A 25,524-nucleotide genomic window follows, 5' to 3' on the forward strand; every position below is an offset into this window, starting at 1 on the left:
TTTATTGTATGTTATGTATGACGTGTGTGAACGGCTGAATGTTGTATGTTTATTGTATGTTATGTATGACGTGTGTGAACGGCTGAATGTTGTATGTTTATTGTATGTTATGTATGACGTGTGTGAACGGCTGAATGTTGTATGTTTATTGTATGTTATGTATGACGTGTGTGAACGGCTGAATGTTCTCCACAGGTGGAGACGGTTCGTTCCAACAAAAAGACACAAATAGTCGTCATGATGTCGCGCTCACGGGCTCGAATTTCATGTATGTGACAGTTGCAGTCGTGCAAAATATCCTCTGCACATGCTTGATATAAATACACACACACACACACACACACACACACACACACACACACACGGACCGGCTGCCCCAGATGTGTCTCTCAGAGTCACAGGACCGACGGTCCGAGAGAAACGCCGTCCATCGGAATCTTCATAGAGACAAATAAACATTCACACCACAGACGCGGCCTCCCACCCTCTGATCGGAAGGCGTATTGATCAAGTAAACTTATTGATCGGCTCATAATTTCACGTTTTGTTTTAATTTAATCCTTTTTTTTTTTTTTTCTCTCACCGGTACCCATTATTTGGCCGCGCGGCGAAACAGCTAACAGTCGGACAGCTCCTCGGCGAGCAGGAGCATGTCTCCGTACGGGCCCAGCGTCTCCATGGCGACGAGATGGAGAGGAGGAGGGATTGTAAACCGGCTGGAGCGCAGAGAGAGAGAGAGAGAGAGAGAGAGAGAGAGAGAGAGAAAGAAAGAGAGAGAGAGAAAGAGCTCAAGCAGAGACATGTAGGAGATGTAGTCTGGCTGCCGCAAACCGAAGGAGGAGGAAGAGGAGGAGGAGTTGGTGAACGCTACAAATCTGCAGAGAGTGTGTGAGGCGGGAGAGGAGAAGAGAAGTGAGGAGTGAAGCTTGGAGAAAAAAAGAGAGGGAGAGGAGAAAAAAAAAAGAGAGAGACTTGGCTTTTTTTGAGAGACGGCCGAAAGAGAGGAGGAGGAATTTGGACGGCGGTTCGGCGAAGTGAAGGCAACTCCTCCTCTTGGAAAGCAGGTGAGACGCCGAAGGGGGTTGAGAAGGATCTTTCTTCCAGGTGATCTCGGTCCAGCCTGCTAACGGGGTGTGTTTACGGTGTGTGTGTGTGTGTGCGTGTGTGTGGATAGCGTGTGTGTGCACGTTTTCACTCCCTGGAGTATCGACTGCGCCTTCGCGATGCCTTCAATGCACCTTCCCCGGTGTCGGGAAATTGGATGTGTGTGTGTGTGTGTGTGTGTGTGTTTTTCTCGCCTGGATGGCGATGGAGCAGACGAGGCGTTCGGGTTCCAAGTAAAAAAAAAAAAATAGAAAACCCAACGCGGCGTTGGATCCGCGTCCTTCTGGTGTGTGTGGGAGATCTGTGAGCGAGAAGTTTGCGGCGTAACTCGGGAGTTTGGACGAACGTTCACCCTCTCATCCCCGCGTCCCATCGATCTGATCGCTTATTGATCCAAAAGTGATCAGGAGGCTCCGGAAGGAAGGTTCAAATCCGACCCATCCCAGTTTGTGGAGCGGGGAAATGTTTTTCCAATCGACCGATTGGACTGATTGGCGCGTGGGTTGGATTCCGGAGTCTCCACGTTCTCCTGCGTCTGCCTGGGGTTCCTGGGGTTCCTGGGGTTCCTCGGGTTCCTCGGGTTCCTCGGGTTCCTCGGGTTCCTCAAGGTTCTCCGGGTTCCTGGCGCAGTCCGAACGCACGCAGGAGTTTCGCTGGAAACTTTAACTTGTCCAGACAGAGGAAGAATTCTTGGACGTCTCTGCAAGACGCGTGAATGAGAGGGTGAACGCTTGGTTGGACGTCTCTAGAACACGTAGAAATGAAAGGGTGAATGTTTGTCTGTATGAGTGAGTGAGAGGGTGAACGTTTGGACATCTTTAAGATGCATAAATGAGAGGGTGAATAGTTGGACATTTATGACATAAATGCGAGGGTGAATGTTATTTGTCTATGTAGACGCGTGAATGAGAGGGTGAATAGTTGGACGTCTATGATAGAATGAATGGTTGGACGTCTGTAAGATTTATGAATGAGAGGGTGAATGGTTGGACGTCTATGAAGCGTAAATGAGAGGGTGAATGTTTTATCTATTCTAGATGAGGAAATGAGAGGGCGAATAGTTGGACGTCTATGACAGAAATGAGAGGGTGAATGTTATTTGTTTATATATACGAGTGAATGAGAGGGTGAATAGTTGGACGTCTATGATTGAATGAACGGTTGGACGTCTGTAAGATTTATGAATGAGAGGGTGAATGGTTGGACGTCTATGACATAAATGAGAGAGTGAATGTTATTTGTGAATGGACGTCTAAATATGATGCATAAATGAGAGGGTGAATATTATTGGACGTCTATGATTTAATGAATGAGAGGGTGAAAGTTTGTACATCATTATATGACCGATAAATGAGGGAATCTTTCTAGAATACATGGGAATGAGAGGGTGAACGGTTGGACGTCTATTTATGACATAAATGAGAGGATGAACGTTTTATCTATTCTAGATGAGTGGATGAGAGGGTGAATAGTTGGACATTCCTTATTAGAATGTATGGTTGGACGTCTATGACATAAATGAGAGGGTGAATGTTATTTGTGAATGGACGTCCAAATATGATGCATAAATGAGAGGGTGAATGGTTGGACATTTATGATTGAATGAATGGTTGGACTTCTATATATGACACATAAATGAGAGGGTGAATGTTTTATCCATTCTAGATGAGGGTGAATGAGAGTTGGACGTCTGTGATTGAATGAATGGTTGGACGTCTTTTAAGATTTATGAATGAGAGGGTGAATGTTACTTGTGAATGGACGTCTAAATATGATGCATAAATGAGAGGGTGAATGGTCGGACGCCTCTATAATATGTGGGGGTGAGAGGGTGAAAGTTTGTGCATCATTATATGACCGATAAATGAGCGGATGTTTCTAGAATACACAGGAATGAAAGGGTGAATGGTCGGACGTCTATATATGTTGCTTAAATGAGAGGGTTAACGGTTATTTATCAATGGAGACGAGCGCATGAGAGGCTGAACGTTTGCATTTTATCATTGGACACATAAATGAGAGGGTGGACGGACGTCTGAATATGATGCTAAAATGAAAGGGTGAACGGTTGTGTGAATGAAAGGTTGTACATTTATATACGACACATGAAAGGGTGAATATTGTGCGTCATGAATGAGTGGCTGAAAGGCTAAATATCTCTAGAGGGTGAACAGCGGAAAGTCTCTAAACAAATGAACCAATGAATGATGGGACTCGTCCATCCGGTAGTCGGACGCTAAGCTTCTCCTCGAGGTGGACGACTCACTTCTGGGCTGAAGTGGGTCAGAAACGCTGGGCCGTAAATCCGCGGGCGTATCTCCAGCCCCTTGTCATCGCCGGCGAGCGATGATGAGTTGCCGGGGTTTTTTAAAGGAGGGGGATTTACGGTCGCCGAGCGTTTCGGCGTCCCGGAGAAAAAGTCCCTCCGGAACGCCGCTTTTGTCCTAAACGCGGCAGCTTTGACCTGCCGCTTCTGATCTACGGCTGCTTTCACACGGCCGGGCGGGCGTGAGAAAGCACATTCGTCAACTATTTGCAATTCATTCTTTCATGAACCGCAACGCTCGTCGAATAAATATACATATTTCACCCTCTCATTCACACCTGGTTCAAAAATACAGTCTTTCACAATGAATTATTATTATTATGATTATTATTATTTCCTGCGGGTGAACGGTCGTCTGTATCTTTCCGGTGAGTGAATGAGAGGGTGAACGGTTGTACGTCTCAGTATCGGACCTTGTGATTGGCCGATGGTCAAAGGTTAGCCCCGCCTCTCGCTGCAGCCTTTACATGATGAATGCGTGAATTTACGTGAGGTACGAAACACAGAATCTTTTCTAAACCCCTCATCGAAGGAGGCCGTGCAGAAGGTGCATCCTCGTGCACACTCGTGCACGTGTTCTCACACCGCCTGGGGGGGGGGGGGGGGGGGGCTAGACCCGTCTCCAACCCCTAAAGTATTTATTAGCCCGGAAAAACTATCACACACCGTTTCCTCCCCAATCTTATTGGGAATTCAATTCATCAGCTGCTCCGTGTGTGTGTGTGTGTGTGTGTGTGTGTGTGTGTGTGTGTGTGTGTGTGTGTGTGTGTGTGTGTGTGAAATAGAGAGGGAGCGAGAATGACGAAGTGTAGCTTCTCAGAGATCTCGTTTTAACCTTGATCTTGCCGCATTTGGTTATGTTTGCACACACACACACACACACACACACACACCTAGTGGTAGTTACAGTCCTGCTATTACTGGAGATATCTCTGTCTCCATGTAGGCGGGTTTATTAATTCCTCGCTGTCATTGGCTGCCCGATTTCACGGCGCTGAGACGATCCTTCCCGCGGTCATCATTTTTAGCACATCGACGTTAACCGCATTACCCCCCCGCTCGCCCCGGTTGCCGGGCAACCGGCGGTCTCCGCTTACCCTCACGCCTCCCACCTTAATATACCGTACGGTTGCACGCGTCGCTTCTAAACGGAGCCGAGAGGTGGAGCTCAGATGGTCATCGGTGTGATGAATGGGCTCCGGCTCATCATGGCGGTGGATATACGTTGTGTGTTAGCCACGGGGATGCATATGAGTGTGTGTGTGTGTGTGTGTGTGTGTGTGTGTTTAAAGAGCATGAAAAATCAATAGCAATGATTCACATGGAAAGCTCTGCCACTAAACATCACACCTGGAGCGCTGAGGGAAGCCGGTGAAGGCCTTCCTGATTTGGACGTCGTCGTTCGGGTCGTTAGCGGACGTTAGCCATTTCCCGCTAGCCGTTGTTTCCGCGCCCGCCGTGTTTTCACCCCTCCCAGTGCGATTGGGAGATTTTAATCGAGGCCGCATTTAGCGTCCGGGAGACCTCGGGCAGCTGTCCCATTCCGCTGAACAACGCTTGTTTTGTTTTCGTTTCTCCTAGCCGCTAGTGGTGAGAAGGTCCAGAACAAGAATAGACCACGGCAGCTAGCTTAAACGCAGCTCCGTTTCAGCTGATATCACCCCCCCCCCCCCCCGCCACCACCGCTCCGGGTTTTATCGTCCGGCTGCCGACAGCTGCCGCCGGATCGGAATAACTTCCCCACCCCCAGATTCTGTGGACCAGCTGATGCTTTCCTGTAGAAGAAACATCCCATATAAATACATGTGCAATAATTCAGGTGGCGGATTGATACAAAATCAATCCTGTGCGCTGCTGGGATGTTTTGTGGGGTGAAATCGTAGCTGCGACCCGACGCCGAGTCTTTTGTATAAATGTCACTCTCAGCCGCTTCCAGAGTAGATTAAACAATTTATTTTCTTCTTCTGTTGGCATCATTAGCTGATCTTTGATACGTCGCCAGGTGCGCTTACAATAGCGAATGTTATACGAGCCGATTTCGGACAGAAAGGTTGGAAGAAATGTCCGTCTCGGGTTTTTGTTCCAGGATGTAGCCTCCTCCAGAAGACCGGTAAGGGACCACAGTGCCACAATAACCATGGACTATTAGACAGTTGAAGTTTCTTTTCCCTATAGGCTAACCCCCGTTAGCCGTTCGCTACCTCATTTTGGACAAAACGTCAAGGTTCCTCCGTGAGCCCAGAAGACCAGAAGAGCTTGGACCATTTCTCGCTGCTTCTGTCCACGAAGGAGTGCCCACAAAGGTTTTGCGCAAGAAGTATCTGGTAACGGCTTGTCTTATGACCAATCACCAAGAGGAGGAGGAGCTACCTGGAGCCGTAGCTAAGCTAAAATGGTTGTTGGGCCTCGTTCCTGGGAAGGTTTTCTGAGCCGCGGTGCAAAAGAGGCCGACCATGCCCATCGTGTGATTTAACAAGATCATTTTGGAGCATCCCGTTGGATTCTCCTGAAATTTAACGCGGACTTTCTGGTTCTGCGGCCGTTGATTCTGCGCACTTTGAGCCGGGCGAGTCGAAGCATCTCGCGCGAGATATCGATATCACCGGAGTCGTGACCTCGTGGTCCGCAAGGGACAAATGAAGATTCTTGAAATGAACCTTTCGTCTGAGGGAATTCAGTGTCCTGGAACCATCTTCCAGGCTCCAACCAGGGGACACCCTCTCTTTGTCCAAGAATAGCCTTCAAACCTTTCTCTTTAGAACGCTCACAGCTAGCGCTAGGCTAGCCCCCAGTGATGCCACCATAGGCTTCCTCCGCTTCCCATGATTGATCCCACCTTTCCTTCATCCATGCTTGATGCTAACGGGAGTCCCTGGGATCTCATTTTAGCTATTAGCATGTAACTGTTAGCGCTGCTGGTTAGCAGGCGTACCCTCACATGTAGCTCATTCTTGCTTTCTCGATTGAACGTGCGGGGCAGAACCTTCTCTGCACGCTCCTGGATGAGATGTCGGGTTTCTGTAGATCATCTTAAAGAGTTGGAAAGCACCATCGGGCAGCTGCGTCGCGATTTGGCCTGGTGCTAACGAAATCTGACTTGACATTTATCAGCAGGTGCTTGGGCCTTTGGCAGAGACCATATCTAAGGCAACCGCAATGCTTATTTAGATTAATTGAGCCTTTATGAAATGAAATTAGATGTGATTTTACAGCTATCAAAGCTAACTCAAGAGCTATTAAGGTAAATAAATCCGTGGTAATGCGCTTAAGCTCGGACAGAACAATGTGAGGCGTCGTCGACGGCCCTTTTAGCACCTCGCCGACGATTAGCCTGTGATGGGGATTTCGGGGATGCGTGAGGATTAACCGGACCTTCCCACGTTATCGATGAACCGAACCGGACTTTTGCCTCCCTCCCCCTGTTTGGCTTCACGCTCCGGCGAACCAGAGAAAGGGCTTTTTGTCCCCCCGACGTCCCGAATGAGAGCAGCCGTTGTTCGCGGCCTTCTGAACCGACCCGCCGTCCTCGTCTTTGCTAAATTTCCCATCGTCGCGTTCAATCTGGGTCAGCGCGAGCTTTGAAACGGCCCCTTTTTTTTTTCTCTCAGCGGCGCGTCCTTGTTTTGAAAGTCGGCGCAAATGAGTTATAAAGCAAGCCGTTAAAAATCAACAGGAAGGGATCTCAAATTATCTTCTGATCTAATGATAATAATCATTCATCAACAGAATTATATTGTTTAATTACCAAGAAGTTGCCTGTAATTTAAGTCGGAATGACCAAAATACAGGCTGATCTCCATCCCTCCTTCTGTCTTGTAGCACGGCTCCGCTAGCCGTATGCGCGCCGGCTAATCCGTTAATCGAGCTCGTTCAATCTTGGCTAACGGGATTAGAGGGTTGATTGGCGGCAGGACGGCGGACGGGGAGCTCCGACCCAAGACGGCAAGACGCATCCCATAATGTCACGTGTCTAAATGTTAGCCGCTAGTTAGCATATATTTTTGAAGGAGACGGGGATTTAAGGGGAGCTAATCGGTTAGCGCTTTGGTTGGATTCCCACTGGAGGGTTTGCTGTGTGGGGGTTCCTCAGGGTTCCTCGGGGTTCTTCAAGGTTCTCCAGGGTCCTCACACACTCCAAACACACTCTGTGGCGACCCTCCAAAAAAATGAGCGGTTGCATTTCAGAGATCTTTCCAGATACCGAAAGAACGAGTGAATGAACGAATGAATGTCCTGTTCTTCTAAAAAATGGAACGACGTCAGATGGGAACTTTTCGATCCGAGCTGAGAAATCACGGCCGAATCATCCCGTCACCCGCTTTCCCGCTCTTTGCGTCGGCTCCGAATCCAAGTATCGGCTGGTCGGACGCTGAACATGGATATCGGTGTGTATCGGATCGGTGTGTATCGGAGTGTGTGTTAGCTAATTGTTTGTGCCACCGGAGCTTCGGCGGGGGGGGGGGGTTGGATGGAGAAGCTCTTGAAGATGAATGTGACAGCAAGGGCGGCGGGGGTCGCCTGTGTGTGTGTGTGTGTGTGTGTGTGTGTGTGTGTGTGTGCAGCTGCTACGAATGTAATTTACATGCAAATGACGCGATGCTGCCGTCAGACGTGGCGTGGTGTCGCTGTGTTTTAACAATAATTGTCGGGTTGCATTCAGATTCTCATCTATTCGGGGATAACAACGTAATCTCCCCCCCGGGCACCAAAACAGCTGGTCGAACTGTGTGTGTGTGTGTGTGTGTGTGTGTGTGTGTGTGTGTGTGTGTGTGTGTGTGTGTGTGTGTGTGTGTGTGTGTGAGAGAGACAGACAGAGAGGGAGCTCACACATTCACATGCATTTGGCCTTTTTTCTTGTGGTGTGTGTTTGTGTGTGTGTGTGTGTGTGTGTGTGTGTGTGTGTGTGTGTGTGTGAGCTTGCAAAAGAGAGCAAGTGTGTGCACATGCATGTACTTTTTAAGTTGTGTGTGTGTGTGTGTGTATATGAGTGCTTATGAGACGGAATGAACAATCACACACATCCGCATGCTTTTTTCACTTTTTTCATATGGTGTGTGTGGCCTTTTTTTCTAGTGGTGTGTGTGTATGTGTGTGTGTGTGTGTGTGTGTGTGTGTGTGAACGAGTGAGTGCTTGCACATGCATGTGTGTATTTTTTTAAATTGTTGGTGCATATGTGTTTGACTTTCATTGTAGTTTGTGTGTGTGTGTGTGTGTGTGTGTGTGTGTGTGTGTGTGTGTGTGTGTGTGTGTGCGCGCGCGTGTGTGTGTGTGTGTGTGTGTGTGAACGAGTGAGTGCTTGCACATGCATTTGTGTATTTTTTTAAATTGTTGGTGCATATGTGTTTGACTTTCATTGTAGTTTGTGTGTGTGTGTGTGTGTGTGTGTGTGTGTGTGTGTGTGCGCGCGCGCATTCATACCTTAGTGTGTGAATGTGTGTGTGCAAAAAAGAGCAAGTGCATGCAGATGTGTGTGCACTTTTCAAGTTCTTTGTGCATGTGTGTACGTGTGTGTGTGCTTGCTTGCGTGCATTCACGTGTGTGTGAGAGCTCGCCAGTACACACACATGCATGTGTACTTTTCAAGTCGCGTGTGTGTGTGTGTGTGTGTGTGTGTGTGTGTGTGGGTGACTGCTGAGGCGGCTGTGTTTCCATGGTTACAGGTGAACTCCCGGCTAAGGTTGAGGCTCCTACTGTAGTTAAAGTAGATGCTGTTGCATAAGACGAACTGTAACACACACACACACACACACACACACACACACTCAAGGCAATTACCGCTCTCTCTCTGGAGTGTGTGTGTGAGAGGGCTGGTGTGTCACGCCACTTCCTGAGGACGTGAATATTTCATGACGGCGACGACACGCAGGCTCTCTCGCACACGTTGCCATTTATAAGCGGTCGTCTGAATACACACATCGTGCGACGTGTGTGTGTGTGTGTGTGTGTGTGTACTGTGTTGTCATTGTCTTGCACCGAACAATAAGTGTGTCACGTTGTCGAGGAGACATCATTCAGTGCAAACGGCGAGCAGATGGCGGCGGCGGCGTGGACGTTGCAGGCGGAAGCGTGACGGTCAAGATGACGTGTAAATGTCGGTCCGAATGGGAAACGTGGTTCCCGTGCGTGCTTGGTGCCGTCACGTGATTGGTCCGCTAGGGGAGAGGGCGGAGCTAAGTTACGGAGTTTCCTGTTTTGGACAATAACAAACATGGAGGAGGAGCTGGCGAGAATGTCAGTGGCGGTCAGTGTTATTTTATTCCTGGCAAAGTTCTTCGTACACAAAAACAGAATGCAAAAGTGTTCCCCCAAATTTTATGATTTTTATAAACAATTTTGAATGACTTAAAAAAAAAATCCTTAAAACTTATGGAAAAATCTAAAAACCAAAAAAATATACAGTTTGATGACTGAGATTCCTTGTGAACCAGCAAGTTCAATACATATTATACTCCCCTTGCAATTTATTTACGTATTTCATTTATTTATTTTTCTTTTTATCTATCCACCTATCTATTTATTTATTTATTTGTTTGTTTATTTATTTTTATTTTTTTATTTATTTTTATTTTTTATTATTTAATTTTGTTTTATTTAATTTGTCTTCTAGCATTAAACATTTCTCACAAACCTGTAATACTGTTAACTGAACAAATGTCCTTTGCTTCCTCATCCTCGGTTGATTCATTGGATTCTACCTTGCCATGTTTGTTTATAAATATGTATATCTGTTTATACTATTTATGTTCAATAAAATGGTTGAGCTTAGCATCCACCGAAACAGCGCCCCTTGTGGCCTCGGGTGGTACCGCTGCGTTATGCTACGCTAATGCGACCTCCTGGAAAATCTTCAGAAATACGCAGGAAATGAGCGCAGACGACGGACAGGAGGCTCCGCCTCTTTGCAGAAATGAGCCCTTAGACCCGTTAGCTCCCCTCAAGTTAGCCTAAGTTGTGCTAAGGAGACATAAAGACTGATGATCTGCGAGAAGATTTATGGACGTAGTGAGAGAGGATATGAAGTTAGTTGGTGTGAGAGAGGAGGATACAGAGAATAGAGTCGGATAAAAAAGGTTAAATCGCGGTGAAGGGAAAAGCCCAAAGGAAAAGAAGAAAAGTATGTGTCAGAAGTACAGAAAGGAATTGAAGCTAACCTTATTTATCGCTGTGTTTCCGGTGTTCTCGGCGTTTCCTTCACAAAATCAGCAAAAGTAAAGCCTTCTCGAGACCCTTGCTAATGCTAATGCTATCTCCAGCTAGCTGTCCTTCGTTCATCCAAGCTAACAATCACTTTGCTTCGTTAACGTCGCCGCCCCTTTAGCCACATATAGCATGTTGCTGTTCTTCAGGATGCTACTTAGCCGTGTCGTGGTGCTTAAAGAGCTCTGGAACACCAACACCGCTCTAGATGTTAGCTATCATTTCCTCCATCAGATCTATTATAATTCTTAACTTCTTTGTAGCACCACTAGCACTTTAAACTCTTTAGGAGCCATAATGAGGGCTAGCTTACGGGAAAAAGTGTCATAACAGGAGTAAGATGCGCGACTGCTGCTTCGCTACAACATTTGTGTGATCATACTTGTTTGCAGCTCGACTCAAAATGTGATCAAAACCTGTTTTTACGCGGTTTTGTTCTTTATTTGGAGCGTTTGAAAGCCTTAACTGTACCATCAATAAAATCGCTAAAATGCTAAATCTTTTCTATAAAATTGCATCGGTTGAAACATTCAATCCTGTTCTGTTTGATGCCTGAATTTTAATTCTAAAATGGTATCGCGGGTTAAAAATCCAGATTTTTTTATATCTTGGATTTCTATATATTTATAATTTCAACTTTTTTCATATCAAAATAAGAATGTTGTAGCGCGGCGACCAACCAGAGCGCGGTGTTCTGTACCCTGAGCTCTGATTGGCTCAGCAACCGCTGCATCATTCTCTGCATTTCCTCCAGTCCATTTTAATTGTTTATAAGGTTAATCTAAGTGTAGGGAGCCTCTTATAACTGCAAAATATGTGTAAATTAGTAAAAGAAAAACAAAAAAGAAAAAAAGAAGCCTTTCTGAAGAAGTGAAGAAATTTTCTTCAAGTGAAGAAACAACAGGACTTTTTTTTTTTTTTTTTTTTTTTTTTGTATTAAGTAATTTTGTTTCAATTTGCATCCGAACCCCCCACGCGCCGGTTTTTAATGACGACGCGTCTGGAAGAACACCAGCACGTCGGTTTCGCCGCCAAAATCATTTTCTTTTTGACCCCGTTTGTGTTAAAATTGTGTTTTCTAACACGCCGCGCAATTTCAACCGACAGCTCCCTCTGCCGCCGACGGCCTTCTCATTTATTCATTTTTTTTTTTTTGCTTTGCATTAGTAACAGATGTGCTCTCTGACCTGTGTGTGTGTGTGTGTGTGTGTGTGTGTGTGTGTGTGTGTGTGTCAGCGCTTACTCCAGGCAAGACTGTGGGGGGAATCATTACACTTGCAGCAAGGCCTCACAAGGAGGCTAATTACCACCTTCTGCCCTGAAGACGCTCTCACACACACACACACACGCTCTCGCAAACACTGGCACACACACACTTTATCCGGCTGCATTATCGGATGCCATCCAGCGTCTCGTCATAAGCCGGCGGGAGTCGGCGCAGATGCTTTATATACATCTTCTTTGGAAAAGTCAGTAAAATGTCTGGATGTCTGCTGGAAAATGAAGACTTTCATTGGACTCCGTGTGTGTGTGTGTGTGTGTGTGTGAACGCTGATGTAATGCGTGTCCTGGGAAACATTAATTGCAAATTATAATTTACAGATGATCGAATGCTGTTTACCAGAGTTGCGCCGTGAGGGTTGAAAAACCTTGTTCATGAAATTAAAAATCAAAGAGTGAAATGAGAAGCTTTATTTTGCAGATATACATGCAAGTGATGAGACATATATATTTGTATGAAATGGCAAAGCCAACATTATTTTAAAAGATTTATTTTCATTTTCGTTTCATTTTTATTAACATTTATTTTCATTCATATATATATATATTTTCTTTTTTTTTTACTGTAGCAAATAGGACTATTTTACTATATTTATATATATACATATAATCAAAGTCCATCAAGTCCATCGCTCACTCTTATCCATATATATGGATATATTTATGTATATTTATATATATATAGAGAGAGAGCAAAGATTTATCTCTACAAAGACTAGAAAATGAAATTAATTGCAACTTGCACTGTCATCATCCATTTCTCGCTCTTATCCATATATACATATAAGTATATATATTTATATATACATGTATACATATACATATGATTACATGTACATATATTTCAGAAATAAATCCTTGCTATATATATCTTTTTATATGTATTTACTGTGAATATATAGCAAACATTTATTTCCAATTGCAATTTCCATTGTGATCAAAGTCCATCTCCCCTACATGTTCATATATATATAGATAGATAGATAGATAGATAGATAGATAGATAGACAGATAGACAGATAGACAGATATATAGATAGATAGATAGACAGATAGACAGATAGATAGATAGATAGATAGATAGATAGATAGATAGATAGATAGATAGATACACAAATATATATAGACATCCATATTTTAGAATAGAATGAGCCTTTAATTGCATCTCTCTCCATATAATCACATAAAATTCACCTCTTCAGTTCAGGTTTATTTACACGCTACTTATATATTTATATATATTCATTTTTTTTAAATTTTTAATCTACAAAGCTTATCCTGCTTATCGGAGCTGCTCTGTTTTCCGCGGACCCGGGATTTACGACCCCGACCTCCAGACCTGCAGCCGTCGCTTCCTGCCTCGGAGAATTATAACACGACGGCAGTTTGGCAGGAAAAAGAAAAATTAAGATCCGAGCAGGAAATTACAACAGAATTAGCAGCAAATGTAATCACTTTCCTGGCCTGCACACCTGTGTGTGAGTGTGTGTGTGTGTGTGTGTGTGTGTTTCAAGTGCTTCTAATGCCTGATCTCCTGCTCTGCACCTCCAGGTACTGAAGATCAACCTCATCGGGCACAGAAAGCGGATTTTGGCCTCGCTGGGGGACCGGATACACGAAGACACCCCTCAGAAGCCTCCGCGGGCCATCTCCCTACGGGTCAGTCCTGCTACACATTGCACTAATTCATATACTTTGTGTGTGTGTGTGTGTGTATGCCTAGTGTGTAAGTTAATTATCCCCCTCATTCTGAATACACATGTGTCTTCCATTCTGAGTCTGCATACATACAGTCCATGCAAACTAGTAATAACACATAAATGTATACAGGACTGTCTCAGAAAATTAGAATATTGTGATAAAGTTCTTTATCTACTGTGATGCAATAAAAAAAAATTAAAAAATTCTATTTCATGATATTCTAATATTTAGAATTTTTGAGTGTTCTTAAGATGCAAGCCATAATCAGCAATATTGAAATAATTAAAGGCTTGCAATATTTCAGTTGATTTGTGATGAACCCAGAATGTATGACATTTTTCTTTCTGTAATTGCATTACAGAAGATAAAGAACTTTATCACAATAGTATAATTTTCTGAGACAGTCCTGCACATTTACATTCCCAATCTATGTACCGTGTGTGTGTGCATTTATATTCATACATATTCATGCATGCAGTGTCAGTATATACATATATATATATATATATATATATATATGCACACACACATGTGCACACACACACATGTACATGTGTAAATATCAGTGTATACTTATGCATGTACTTATGTGTATATACATATATATGTATATATGTATATACAAATTCCCAGTAAATTTACTGCGTGTGTGTGTGTCTGTGTGTGTGTTTGTGTATTTATATTCATACATATATACACACACAGCATCTGTAAATTTTGCATTTCATTCTGCATGTATACACACACTCGCACACACACATATGTACATATCAGTGTATACATATGTGTACATATATATATATACAAAATACATTCAGCCCCAAATTATACTTGTGTATATTATCATGTAAATTAAATCCAAACACAAATATGTATGTGAATGCCCGAAATCAAATACAGTATAATTTATAATTTATATATGCATGAGAAGATGAAGAATATTCTTTTAATCATCCCACGGTGGGAATACCTCCATGTCAAACACAGCAGAGAGTGGATGGTGCAGCAGCAGCAGGGTAGTTGGTGATAATGTGCAGCAGTCAGATATATAAATATCAAAAGGAATCTAAAAATATACAGTCAAAGAAAAAAGAAATAAAGTATATAAATAATAGATAAGCATGTGCAAAAAGTGGCAGCTAGCAGTGTACAACAATGTACACTGTAAATGTCAGGTACATGGGAGTACAAGTTAAGACCCTCTCCTTCTAGCCTTACTGTCTCCTGGACGCGCACTTTGTCCACCTTCCTTCTCTGCATCACGTCGACCAACTCTCTACCTTTTACCCTCATCGTCCCGACATTCAAAGTCCCGGACGCTTGTCTGTTCCTCGCCTTCTTCGACTCGCAGTCGCCCGGTTTCCACTTGTACCACGTAGCCTATCGGCACCAATGGCGGTCGTTGTTGACCCGGGACTCGAACCATCCCTTGTGTTCGATTTGCACATTTGTTTTGGCATGAAATGCCCTTTCTAAATAGAAGATGCTGACTGACGCCTGTTCACTTGCATTGAGTTTCACCCGTTCATCGGCGTCAAGTCGCCTAAGGGTCAACCGTCAAGGCCCAAATACCGAAAGAAGTTCCTCTAATTCGATGAATGCGCGGAAAGAAGGCACAGATTTTTGCTTTTGCGAAACAAAACTCATTAGCAGCTCCGCGGTCGTTTCAATCCTCGACGTTTCTGCAGGTCCGTTGTTTTCCTCGGGGTGTTCGATGGCGGCGGTACCTTCAGATCCCGCCTTCTGTCCCAACACCAGTTGGAAACACCAGCCGCTTTACCGAACCTGACGGTAGAAAGGCCATCTTCTCCCCGTCTCCGCGGGGTTTTGGAGGACGGGACGGTTTTCCCCGAAAGCCCCCTTCTCGCAACGAAGGAGCCATCGGGAGGAATAATTGACGTGCCGGCGCATCAGACCGTTACGCCATCATTGCACCGTTATTGCATCTAAAACTCTTCTGGGACTTTAAGTCCCGGCTCTGCTTGAAAAGCCTCTTAGCTAAACATAATTTTCCACTTTGAAAGAGGCTTGTTTTGCCGGCTTGCTGCTCTATAATTTCGCTCCGGTGCCGGAGTAGTCCTCCTGGAAACTTCGGGGTTGCTGGCGCAATTCCCCAGTTGTAGAAGATGCATGGAAAACAAGGAGGAGGTCATACGTGCGCATCAGAGTTTGTCGATTCTCCGACGTTTCCGCCAGTTCTTCTTCAAGAACGTTACTTGTGTTGTGGAGGGATGGTGAAGATCTGGGTAGAAGGGCGCTGAGGTTGGAAGAGGAAGAAGGCACTTGATGTGACAGAATGCAGAGCAGGCGGTTAGATTTGGAGAAGTTGATGTTCGAGGAGGAAGAGCAACATATTCGTGTCTCTCAATCAATCTTGTAAGTATGCTTGGAAGCCATCTTTGGTTCGTTCTGGCCCAGACACTCTGCATCTCCTCAGCTGGACCAAGAAACAAGTCCACTTGTAAGTCAGCCCCCTCCCTTCTTCTGCTTTTGTCTGTTCCCTTCCGGGGTTACCACGGCCAATCGCCCGCCTCCATCTAACCTCTTTCCCCCTTCGTCCATAAACCGCCTCTCTGGTCTAGATCTTCTTCGCCACCCCTCCTCTGTCCACGTCCAAACCATCCTGACTTTATCTCCAGAACTTCTCACATGCGCCGTCCCTTTGACGGCTCCAAAGCCCTGAGACTGTCTGGGCTTCAGGCTCCATTTCAACATACGTTTACTGTATCGGTTTACGTGTCCACAGATGGACCGAGACCTTCTGGTACCAGGAGGTTGTTAGTTCCGTGTCGTTCCGGCCGCTTTCAGGGAATGCTCCTCAGCCCTGCGGCTGAATAATGAGATGTGGCATTGCGCGGTGAACGCGTTTGCCCTGGTTAGCGCACGAGAGGAAGTGACAAAGCAAATTATGAAATGATGAATGAGCCCTCTTGCTTCTGCCCGTCGCGTCCCTTCCCAGGAGCCCGGCGGGAACCACACTCCCCCCCAGCTCAGCCCGTCGGTCGGCCAGGCAGCGTACACGGCGGGGGTCCCCGGCGGATCACTGGACGTCCAGCATCTCATCATGCAGGCGGACGCCCGGCGCAGGCAGCGCAGCAATGACAACTACTTCGAGGACGTGCCGAGATCCAAGCTGGAGCGACAGATGGCCCAAGTCAGCATGGTGAGCAGGGGAGGGACGAAGGGAGGACGAGGGAGTTGGACGTAACAAGAAGCATTATGAATGGCCGCTGTCGCGGATAAACACCGGGCGAACGCGCCGAACGCCGTCCTCGTCACTGTCGGCAGAGATTATAAAAAGACAGAGAGCGACCACAAGCTCGACCCTCTGGAGCCCAAAGCTGCCTTCATTTTTATTGGTGACACAGTTCCAGCCTGCTTTCAGAATATCGTACAGACAATAACATCGTAATGATCATCTTGTCGGAATTTTGTCGTAGCAGCTGGACTTCAATTTCTTCCCTTGAGGAGGTTTCAACTCTTACCTGAGAGGTTTCTTTGGTTTCCAATGGACTGAGAGGAGTTTTGGGCAGCAAAGGTACATCTTCTGGGGACTTACCTGAGTTGAAATTTGAAAAGGTGCAGCCAAAATTTTTCAAAATTCAACTCAGGTAAGTTCCCAGAAGTTTAGCCCCAAAAATGAAACCCCGATAAACACAAAAGTGTGAAAAGTGTCAGCTAGAATTTTTCAAAATTCAACCAAAGTAAGTAACCAGAAGTTGTACAACAGCCCCACTTAATGACACCTCCATTAATGTAAAATTTGAAAACTTTCAGGTAAAATATCTCTTACATTTTTTTTAGATGTTCACTCCGGTAAGTCCCCAGAAATTTTACCGTTGTCCCCCTAAATGGAATGCCAATAAACATAAAAGTTTAAAAAGCTTCAGCTAAAGACCCCAGAAGTTGTATCCTTGTGCCCCGTAATGACACCTCCATTTACATATAATTTGAAAATTTTCAGCTAAAATGTTTCAAATCTTTTTTAAAATTCAACTAAAGTCCCCAGAGTTGTACCTTTGTCCCCTCTGATGACACCCTCAATAACTTAAAATTTTGAGAAGTTTCAGCAAAAATTCAACTCAGGTATGACCCCAGAAGTTGTATCCTTGTCCCCTGGAAGACACTTCCATGAAAGTAAAATCCTTAAAATTCCCCCGAAACTTTTTCCCACTTTAAGTCAGGTAAGTCCCCAGAAGTTGTACCTTTACTCCCCCCTGATGACGCCCCCATTAACTTAGAATTTTGAGAACTTTTAGCTGTAATGTTTCTAAATTTTTCCCATTTTAAGTCAGGTAAGTCCCCAGAAGTTGTACCTTTGCTCCCCCCAACAGCACCTTCAGTAGCACAACAACCCCATTCAATGTAGTTTCTGCAAAACAACTCTGCCATTTGCATAGCAAGCCGTCGCAACGCGAACCAGCGCCCCCAGCTGTCTTCGGAAAACTCCCCACAGTCCGTTCAAACTGAAGAAGCGTCTCAGATGAGAGGTTCTCAAGGGAAGAAAGTCAACAAAAAGATTCTGACAGGAATAAAACATGGCCTGGATGGACGAGACCCTCCGCGGACACGATTAGCATCTGTTAGCCTGAGCCTTAGCCGGGCCGCACCCAGGTGGTCTAAGAGACCCAAACAAAAAACGGGAGTTCCAGGTACCAGGAGGCGACGTTTGGCGCTTTCTGCGACTTTTCCACCAAAGAAGAAGCGCAGCGGCGGTCGGTTTCGCGCGAAGCGTCTGCTCGGAGTCCAACGCACCTACTCATGACACGCTTGGCGATTTCTGAAAGCAATCATTACAGCCTCCAAATCGACGATTTCATCATTTTCCCCTTGCGGCAGACGCACTCGGGAGGACGACTTCTAATCGGCGGCGTAATCGCGCAAGAGCACGGATGGGACGCAGCAGCTGTGTTGTGATTCTTTATGCGTCTCGGTCGTGAATCGGAGGCGCGTCAGTATCCCCGCTTTTTTCCACAAATAGCCCCGATGATTCAGCTTTTGCGAGAATAGAAAACCCCCCCCGACGGCTGGCTTCCTCGCTCACGGGTGCAGCCGAGGAGACCCAGCAAGGGTCGCGGAGTGGGAAGGGAAGGGAAGGGAAGGGAAGGGAAGGGAAGGGAAGGGAAGGGAAGGGAAGGGAAGGGAAGGGGGGCCGTAATTTTAAGCTGCCGTCGTTTAACACAGATTTGGCCTTTTTTACAGGAGGCTTACCCAAAAGCTCTTTGCGTCTTATCGTGAGATGTAACCTCCGCGGTCCCTCGCCGGCATTCTGGCGGGATTTAATACACGGGAAAAAAAAAAAAAATCAGATATGAGAGCTCAGCTCGGATCGCACAAACCCCCGTCTCTGACGCACGAAAAGCATCTGGTTTCATTTTGGAGAAACGAAAGGAGAGGCCATCGAAACGCGCCGGATGTTTATCCGAGGACTTTATGAAAAATACCCGGTCGGGATTTGGTTTGTGTCATCAGACGTAGGAGGAGAGTGGCGTCGTTTCCAAAAAAAAAAAAAAAAGTTTTCGCTTTTGATTTCCCCCCACGGGTGCCGTGTTTCCCGGTACTTACACTTATCGCCCGGTGAGTACCGTCATCCCCGATTGGTTGTCGTTGCAGGCCGGCGAGTGGTGCGAGCCAATCACCTTGCGCCCTCCGAACGAGGCCACCTCGTCCACTCCGGTGCAGTACTGGCAGCATCACCCCGAGAAGCTCATCTTCCAGTCCTGCGACTACGAAGCATACGTGAGTCCACGAGTCTACTTGCACTTCCTGTTTGTCCGCGATGGCGGTTTAGGAACCCCGAGTCCAATGAAGTCGGGACGTTGTTGACTAAAATCACAACACAGCTACATTCAGGATACACTCCAAAGACAATACATTTAATGTCAAAACCATTAAAATGTGTTGTTTTTTTTGGCAAATATTCACTCATTTTGGATTGGGTACCTTAAAACTCCCAAAAAATTGGTGATTTGGAAACAGGTGAGCCAAAAGGTTCGGTCGTCCAGCAGTTTAAGAATGACATTTGCAAAGGATCCGCGGATTTCGTCGTCTACGGTCCTTTATATCGGCAAAAGATTCAGAGAATCTGGAGAAATCTCTTTTTCATCGGAATCCGAAGTTGTCATATGTCATACAAGGTACTTCCGTCTCCGCGGGCAGGATAAAGTGGGCATGCTCAGCTCAGCTCACCTTCTGCAGAAGAACCCGTTGGACTCTCTTACAAATAACGGTCAAAATCGGTGAAGGACCGAGAAAAACTAGAAAGCATCGGCGTTCAAAATCCCATTTCCTGCTTTTTCGAGCTCCATTTGCGTGACACCCGCCGAAAGCACCGGTGGCAGAAATAGGAAAGATCAATGTAGCTGAACTCCACCTCGCGGCGAGCGTTGAACTCCGCTCTTATCTGCACTTCTGTTAAATTTAGACGGTTCCCAGTTACATAAGGGGATGTTACATATTCACGTTTCCATGGTTGCAGCCTTAAAGCCTCCGGTTGCTTCTCAGCACGGCCAGCAAATTCCATTAAGGACGCCAAATATGCTAAAATATATTGTTACAATAATGTTGAACGCCGATTTGGCTCGCAGTGAGAAGGTTTCTGGTTGGATTCCGACAGGTGGCCAAAAACATACCGGAGGTTCATTTGAGACCCCAAATTGTCCAGACACGTGAAGGAGAGGGGCAAAACTTGTATGTCTCTATAGGACGTCTTAATGAGCGATTGGTCTCAGGGTCGTCCAATCACAGCCGGACTCCCTGCGACCCCGACAACAGGATCAGCAGAATAGAAAACAAATGAAAGTCAATGAATGATCTTATAATTGATCGATTCAAATTACGTTTTTGCCATTTGGTGCCATTCAAACTCAACGTCTGAGATTTGCTGTTTATCAATACATGCATTTATAACATGATAGCATAAGCTGCAGTTCCTCAGATGGCCACTAGGAGGGGGAGACTCCGGTTACAAGCTGATATGGGTGTTATTGATCGTAATATTGAGCTGGTTTCTTGGAACTGAGTGAAGAATTCTATCTGTATTGGTATCTAAAAGGAAATCTATATATTCCATGGATATTCGTCTCGGTTTTCAATTTTAAAATCCAGGACTTTAGCCGCGTGGTTCATCAAAAATGGCCGCCAATCATTAGTATCGATGATAAACGGCGTCGACCCTTCGGCGCGTGAGAACGCAAACATCCCAAGAGTTTCTCTTCCTTCTGTGAAAATCGAGCCCCCGTCATTTTCTCACCTACGAAGATTGATAACCGACGCCGCGCGCCATTAGCCTCCCCGCCAGACGCGCGGCGAAATCAACATTTCATTGCATATATATGTGTTGTTTTATATATCGGTCTTGTTTTTTTTAAACGTAGTGTTTTCCTCTTTAAGCTGATCCAAAATTTTTCTCTCTTTTTTTTTAACTGAAATGTTAAGAGATTTAATTTATTTTTTTGATTAATGCAGCAATTTCTTTCTGATTTTCTGCAATTTTCTGCAATTTTCCTTCTCCTGTTAAAGGGAATTGTGATTTCTGTTCTGGTTTGGAAAATTTTATAATTGAAAAATATAGACTTCATTGCATATTTTCTTCTTATCTTATTTTATTTAAACACAGTGTTTCCGTATTTTAGCTGATCCACAATTTTTCCTTCTTTTTTGCCTACAATGTTAAGAGATTAATTAATTTTTTTGATCAATACGAAATTTCTTCCTGATTTTCTGAAATTTTCCTTCTAGTGTGAAAGGGAATCATGATTTTTGTCCTATTTTGGAAAATTTTATAATTGAAAAATGTATATTTCATTGCGTATTTTCTTCTTATTTTATTCTATTTTTTTAAACACAGTGTTTCCGTATTTTAGCTGATCCATAATTTTTCCCTCTTTTTTGCCTACAATGTTAAGAGATTAATTAATTTTTTTGATCAATCCGATATTTCTTCCTGATTTTCTGAAATTTTCCTTCTAGTGTGAAAGGGAATGGTGATTTTTGTCCTAGTTTGGAAAATTTTATAATTAAAAAATGTATATTTCATTGCATATATATGTGTTGTTTTATATATTGGTCTTGTTTTTTTTAAACGTAGTGTTTTCCTGTTTAAGCTGATCCATCATTTTTCTTTTTTTTTTAAACTCAAATGTTAAGAGATTAATTTATTTTTTTGATTAATGCAATAGATTCTTTCTGATTTTCTGCAATTTTCCTTCTCCTGTTAAAGGAATTGTGATTTCTGTCCTAGTTTGGAAAGTTTTATAATTGAAAAATGTAGACTTCATTGCATATTTTCTTCTCATTTTTATTTATTTTTTTAAACACAGTGTTTCCGTATTTAAGCTGATCCATAATTTTTCCTGTTTTTTGGCTGCAATGCTAAGAGATTAATTCACTTTTAATTAATCCAGTAATTTCTTCCCGATTTTTTGCAATTTTCCCTCTACTGTTAAAGGGAATTGTGATTTCTGCCCTATTTTAGAAAACTTTATTTCATTGCATACGTATATAAACGTCTTCTTATTTTTTCTTTCAAAAATTATTTTTGCTATTTTAGCTGATGCATCATTTTCCCTTTTTTTTTGGCTTACATGTTAAGAAATTAATTCATTTTTTCGATTTATCCAATAATTTCATCCTGATTTTCCGCAATTTTCTTCCAATGTTTTCCTCCGACGTCGGAGGCGCCTCAGTGCAGTTTGAGATGTTGAGCTTCTAGCAAACCCGCAAGAAGGTCCTCGCGAGCGCATTTATCGACGGGACGGCGAAATCCAACCTTTACCTCGCTGGTTTGACGCATCACATGGAAAAAAGAAAGAAGGGCGTGAAAGCGTCCCGGCAATAAAAGGAAATGCTAATTTAATAAGTCATGTAAGGTGCGAGTAGAACTTCTTACTTTGTGGGTCATTAAGTCGGATGCGTTTAATGAAGCGGCGAATGTTTTGCTCTTAATGCACTAAAAACCCCAGTCAGGGTCCCACTTTGGGGAATTTGGGGCCTTTCAGAGGCAGGAGGGGCGCCGCGAGATGCCGGAGGTCACGTCCATTAAGCGTCCCCGAGTCTGCAGAAGCCGACTTCCTGCAGAAACTCACCTCGCCATTAGCGGACGCTTTATTAAATCAGAAAGCACTCGCTCGGGGCGTCTCAAGGCGAAGTTCAGTCCCTCCAAGTTGTTGTTATTTGGATTAATCCAAGTAATGTAGGAGATAAAATCCAACGTTGCGCAGTTGCAGCTTGAATTTTTTTTTTAAATTTTTTTTAACCTTTTCTTTTTTTTTTTTTTTAATTTAGATATGTTTTGCTAATTTGAAATCATGTTTACACACTGCAATGGATTTGGCAATTATTTATTTAATTTATTTATCATATTTATTATTTACTATTAATCTTTATATTTAGAATTACATATATTCCATGCTTACATGCGTATATATTTTTTTTGTTTTTAATCTGAATATTTATTTCTTTAGATTTCAATTATATAAACATGGACATATATATATATATGTATGTATATATACATATATATTTATATATCACTGCATCTGATTTGGCATTTATTTCTTATTGGTTTATTTATTATTTTCTATAGATTTTGTTTCTTTATTTGCCATTTTTCTTCGTTATCCATTGGCAGTCCATAGTATTTGTTTATTCCTTTAAGTGGTGTATTTTTGCACTGTTAATTAATGCATTTATTCAACAGTATTTATTTCTCATTTCGGTTTTTATTCATTTTCTACTTGCACCATTTATTTATTCATTTGCAGTATTTTTTATGCTTCATTTTATTTTCAGTCTTTATTATTTACTTATTTTTTATTCATCTATTTATGTAACATTATTTACTCATTTATTCTCAAATGCGTCTATTTACCGGTTTGGAATGTGTCGGATTAACTCCTAATTTGGGTGAATCTTGTCAAAGTTAAGCTGGCTTAACCAGAGCTTCCGTCCCAAGACGTTTCCAGATGATCCAGCCAGCTGGAACGGTTGGTGGATCCTCCGGGATCTTATCGGTTCAGTAGCTTCAAGGCTCAGGAGTCGAGAAGATGCAGGGTTCTTCTGGACGTGAGCTTGTGAGGAGTTTGGTCCAGGCGTGGAGGTTCACGCTGACGTTTCCTTCCCCCCTGCAGTACCTGGGCTCCATGCTGGTGAAGGAGCTGAGAGGGACGGAGTCCACGCAGGACGCCTGCGCCAAGATGAGGGTAAAGCACGATTCCACGCACACTCGCCTTCTACATCTGTGAAATGACCAACAAGTCCGAGGGAGGTTTGAAGAACTTTGAACCGCTCTTTGGTAAAGGTGTAAAAATGAATCATTCATTCACTATCCACGCTTATCTTGCGCTGTGGATGCTGGAGCCTATCCCAGCTGTGATCGGTCTGGAGGGGTTTCACCCTCGACCAATCACGGGGCCACATATAGAGACATGCAACCAGTCGTTCTCCCATTCACATGTCCTACGGAGACGTGAGACCATTCAGCATCTCGTGCAATTTTAGAGTCTCCAACGAGCATACATGTCTTGGGACCGTTGGAGGAAACCCATAAGGACACCAGGGAGAGCGTGCTAACTTCTCACAGATGGCACTTCTGCTGGAATCTAATGGATAAAAAAAAAACACCTAGATAAGCGTATGGCGCTCCTTTTGTTGTCCGTCCTCTGAAGGACATCCGATGATGCTTACAGAGGACGGTATGAAGGCGCCGTGCGCTTCCTCTGGGCGAACGGGTAAACAAGCCGGCGTGGACTCGCTCCAGATGTCAGAAGCGAAGCTTAACCATGTTGACGGGATTGTTTTTAATATTCCCGGTCGGGTTAAAGTCCTCCATCATCTTCCGAGCTCCTCCCTCTTTGGTGTCACCTTGCGGCGCCTTCCTTCTTTCCCCGCGTTCTTTGTCATCACTCTCCCTGAAATCCTCCTCGCCGTTTCCATATTTCACCGCAACGCTCTCTCCTTCTCGTCTCCGGCTGCCGAGGCGTGAAGACGGATCTCTCTCTTCCTTCTCCCTCCCGCCTCCTCTCCTGTCTCCGTATTTATGTAGCCACATCAGAGGACATCTTTATTTCCATTCATTCTACTCCTCCGGCACACCTCGGCGCCGCCACCTTGTAATTAAGTGCGCCGAGTCGCACGTTTATCAGCGTGAGTGAGTTTCCTCGCTCGCCTCCTTCTCGCTTTCCTTTCCCGCCGGCGTTTCTGTCCCGACTTCGCGAACGTCTTCCAGGGGGAACCGGGCCGCCATTAGCTGCTTTATCTAAGATTTGTCCGGCTCCAGGTTCGTTCCAGGAAGTAGCTTCCGCTTCCAGGTTAGTTTTCACGAAGATGACATGGACAGCATGGAGGTGGAAGCTGCCACGAGTTGAAGCGTATTCTCCCTGCGCTGCTTCGCAGTGTGAAGAACCCCGTTAGCTGTTAGCTAACGCCGCATCTGCGCCACTGCCCGAAACCAAAAGAAGAGGAAGATGACACGGAAGTTGAAGCCGCCACAGCGTTCATGGAATAATAACCACGGACTACCAGATGGTTGAGTTGTATCTCCTCCCTGCTCTGCTTCACCGTGTGAAGAACCCCTTTAGCTGTTTAGCTAACTCCGCATTCTGGCCGAAATGTAGATGCTCCTCTGCGAGCCCTGGAACCCATCTGTGGTGCGGAACGCCAGAAGAGCTTGGACGCTCCATTTCTCTCCGCTTTTGTCCATTTTGTCACAAGAAGACAGTTGAGCAGTGACCAGGGTAGTTTTCTAAGTACTCAAAAGGTATCTAGCAATGGCCTTTAGCTCCACTATCTCCTACATCTCATGAGTTCCTATGGAGCCCCGCCTCGGAGTAGGATCTAACGGGGCTCGGTTCCTCTGCTGTCTGAATGCAGGGGAAAAAAAAAACGTCCTCTTTTCTGAAAAGGTTCTAGGAAGC

At 44.6% G+C, this 25,524-nt stretch overlaps 1 protein-coding gene across 5 annotated transcripts in view; it reads left to right on the forward strand.

Annotated features, from left to right (window-relative positions):
* The window catches only part of anks1b (ankyrin repeat and sterile alpha motif domain containing 1B), a 260,974-nt gene that overhangs the window by 220,605 nt on the left and 14,845 nt on the right, over positions 1-25,524 (forward strand). For all 5 annotated transcript variants that reach the window (XM_086146400.1, XM_086146403.1, XM_086146401.1 and 2 more), the window contains exons 20-23: positions 13,460-13,567; positions 16,569-16,772; positions 19,223-19,348; positions 23,740-23,811. In XM_086146400.1, the coding sequence (XP_086002526.1) occupies positions 13,460-13,567; positions 16,569-16,772; positions 19,223-19,348; positions 23,740-23,811 (510 nt within the window). The remainder of the gene's footprint in view (positions 1-13,459; positions 13,568-16,568; positions 16,773-19,222; positions 19,349-23,739; positions 23,812-25,524) is intronic.

The sequence above is a fragment of the Fistularia commersonii genome, chromosome 5, assembly GCF_037954325.1.
Source record: "Fistularia commersonii isolate RoL2024-O1a breed Wild chromosome 5, RoL_Fcom_v1.0, whole genome shotgun sequence".
Taxonomy (NCBI): Eukaryota; Metazoa; Chordata; class Actinopteri; order Syngnathiformes; family Fistulariidae; genus Fistularia; species Fistularia commersonii.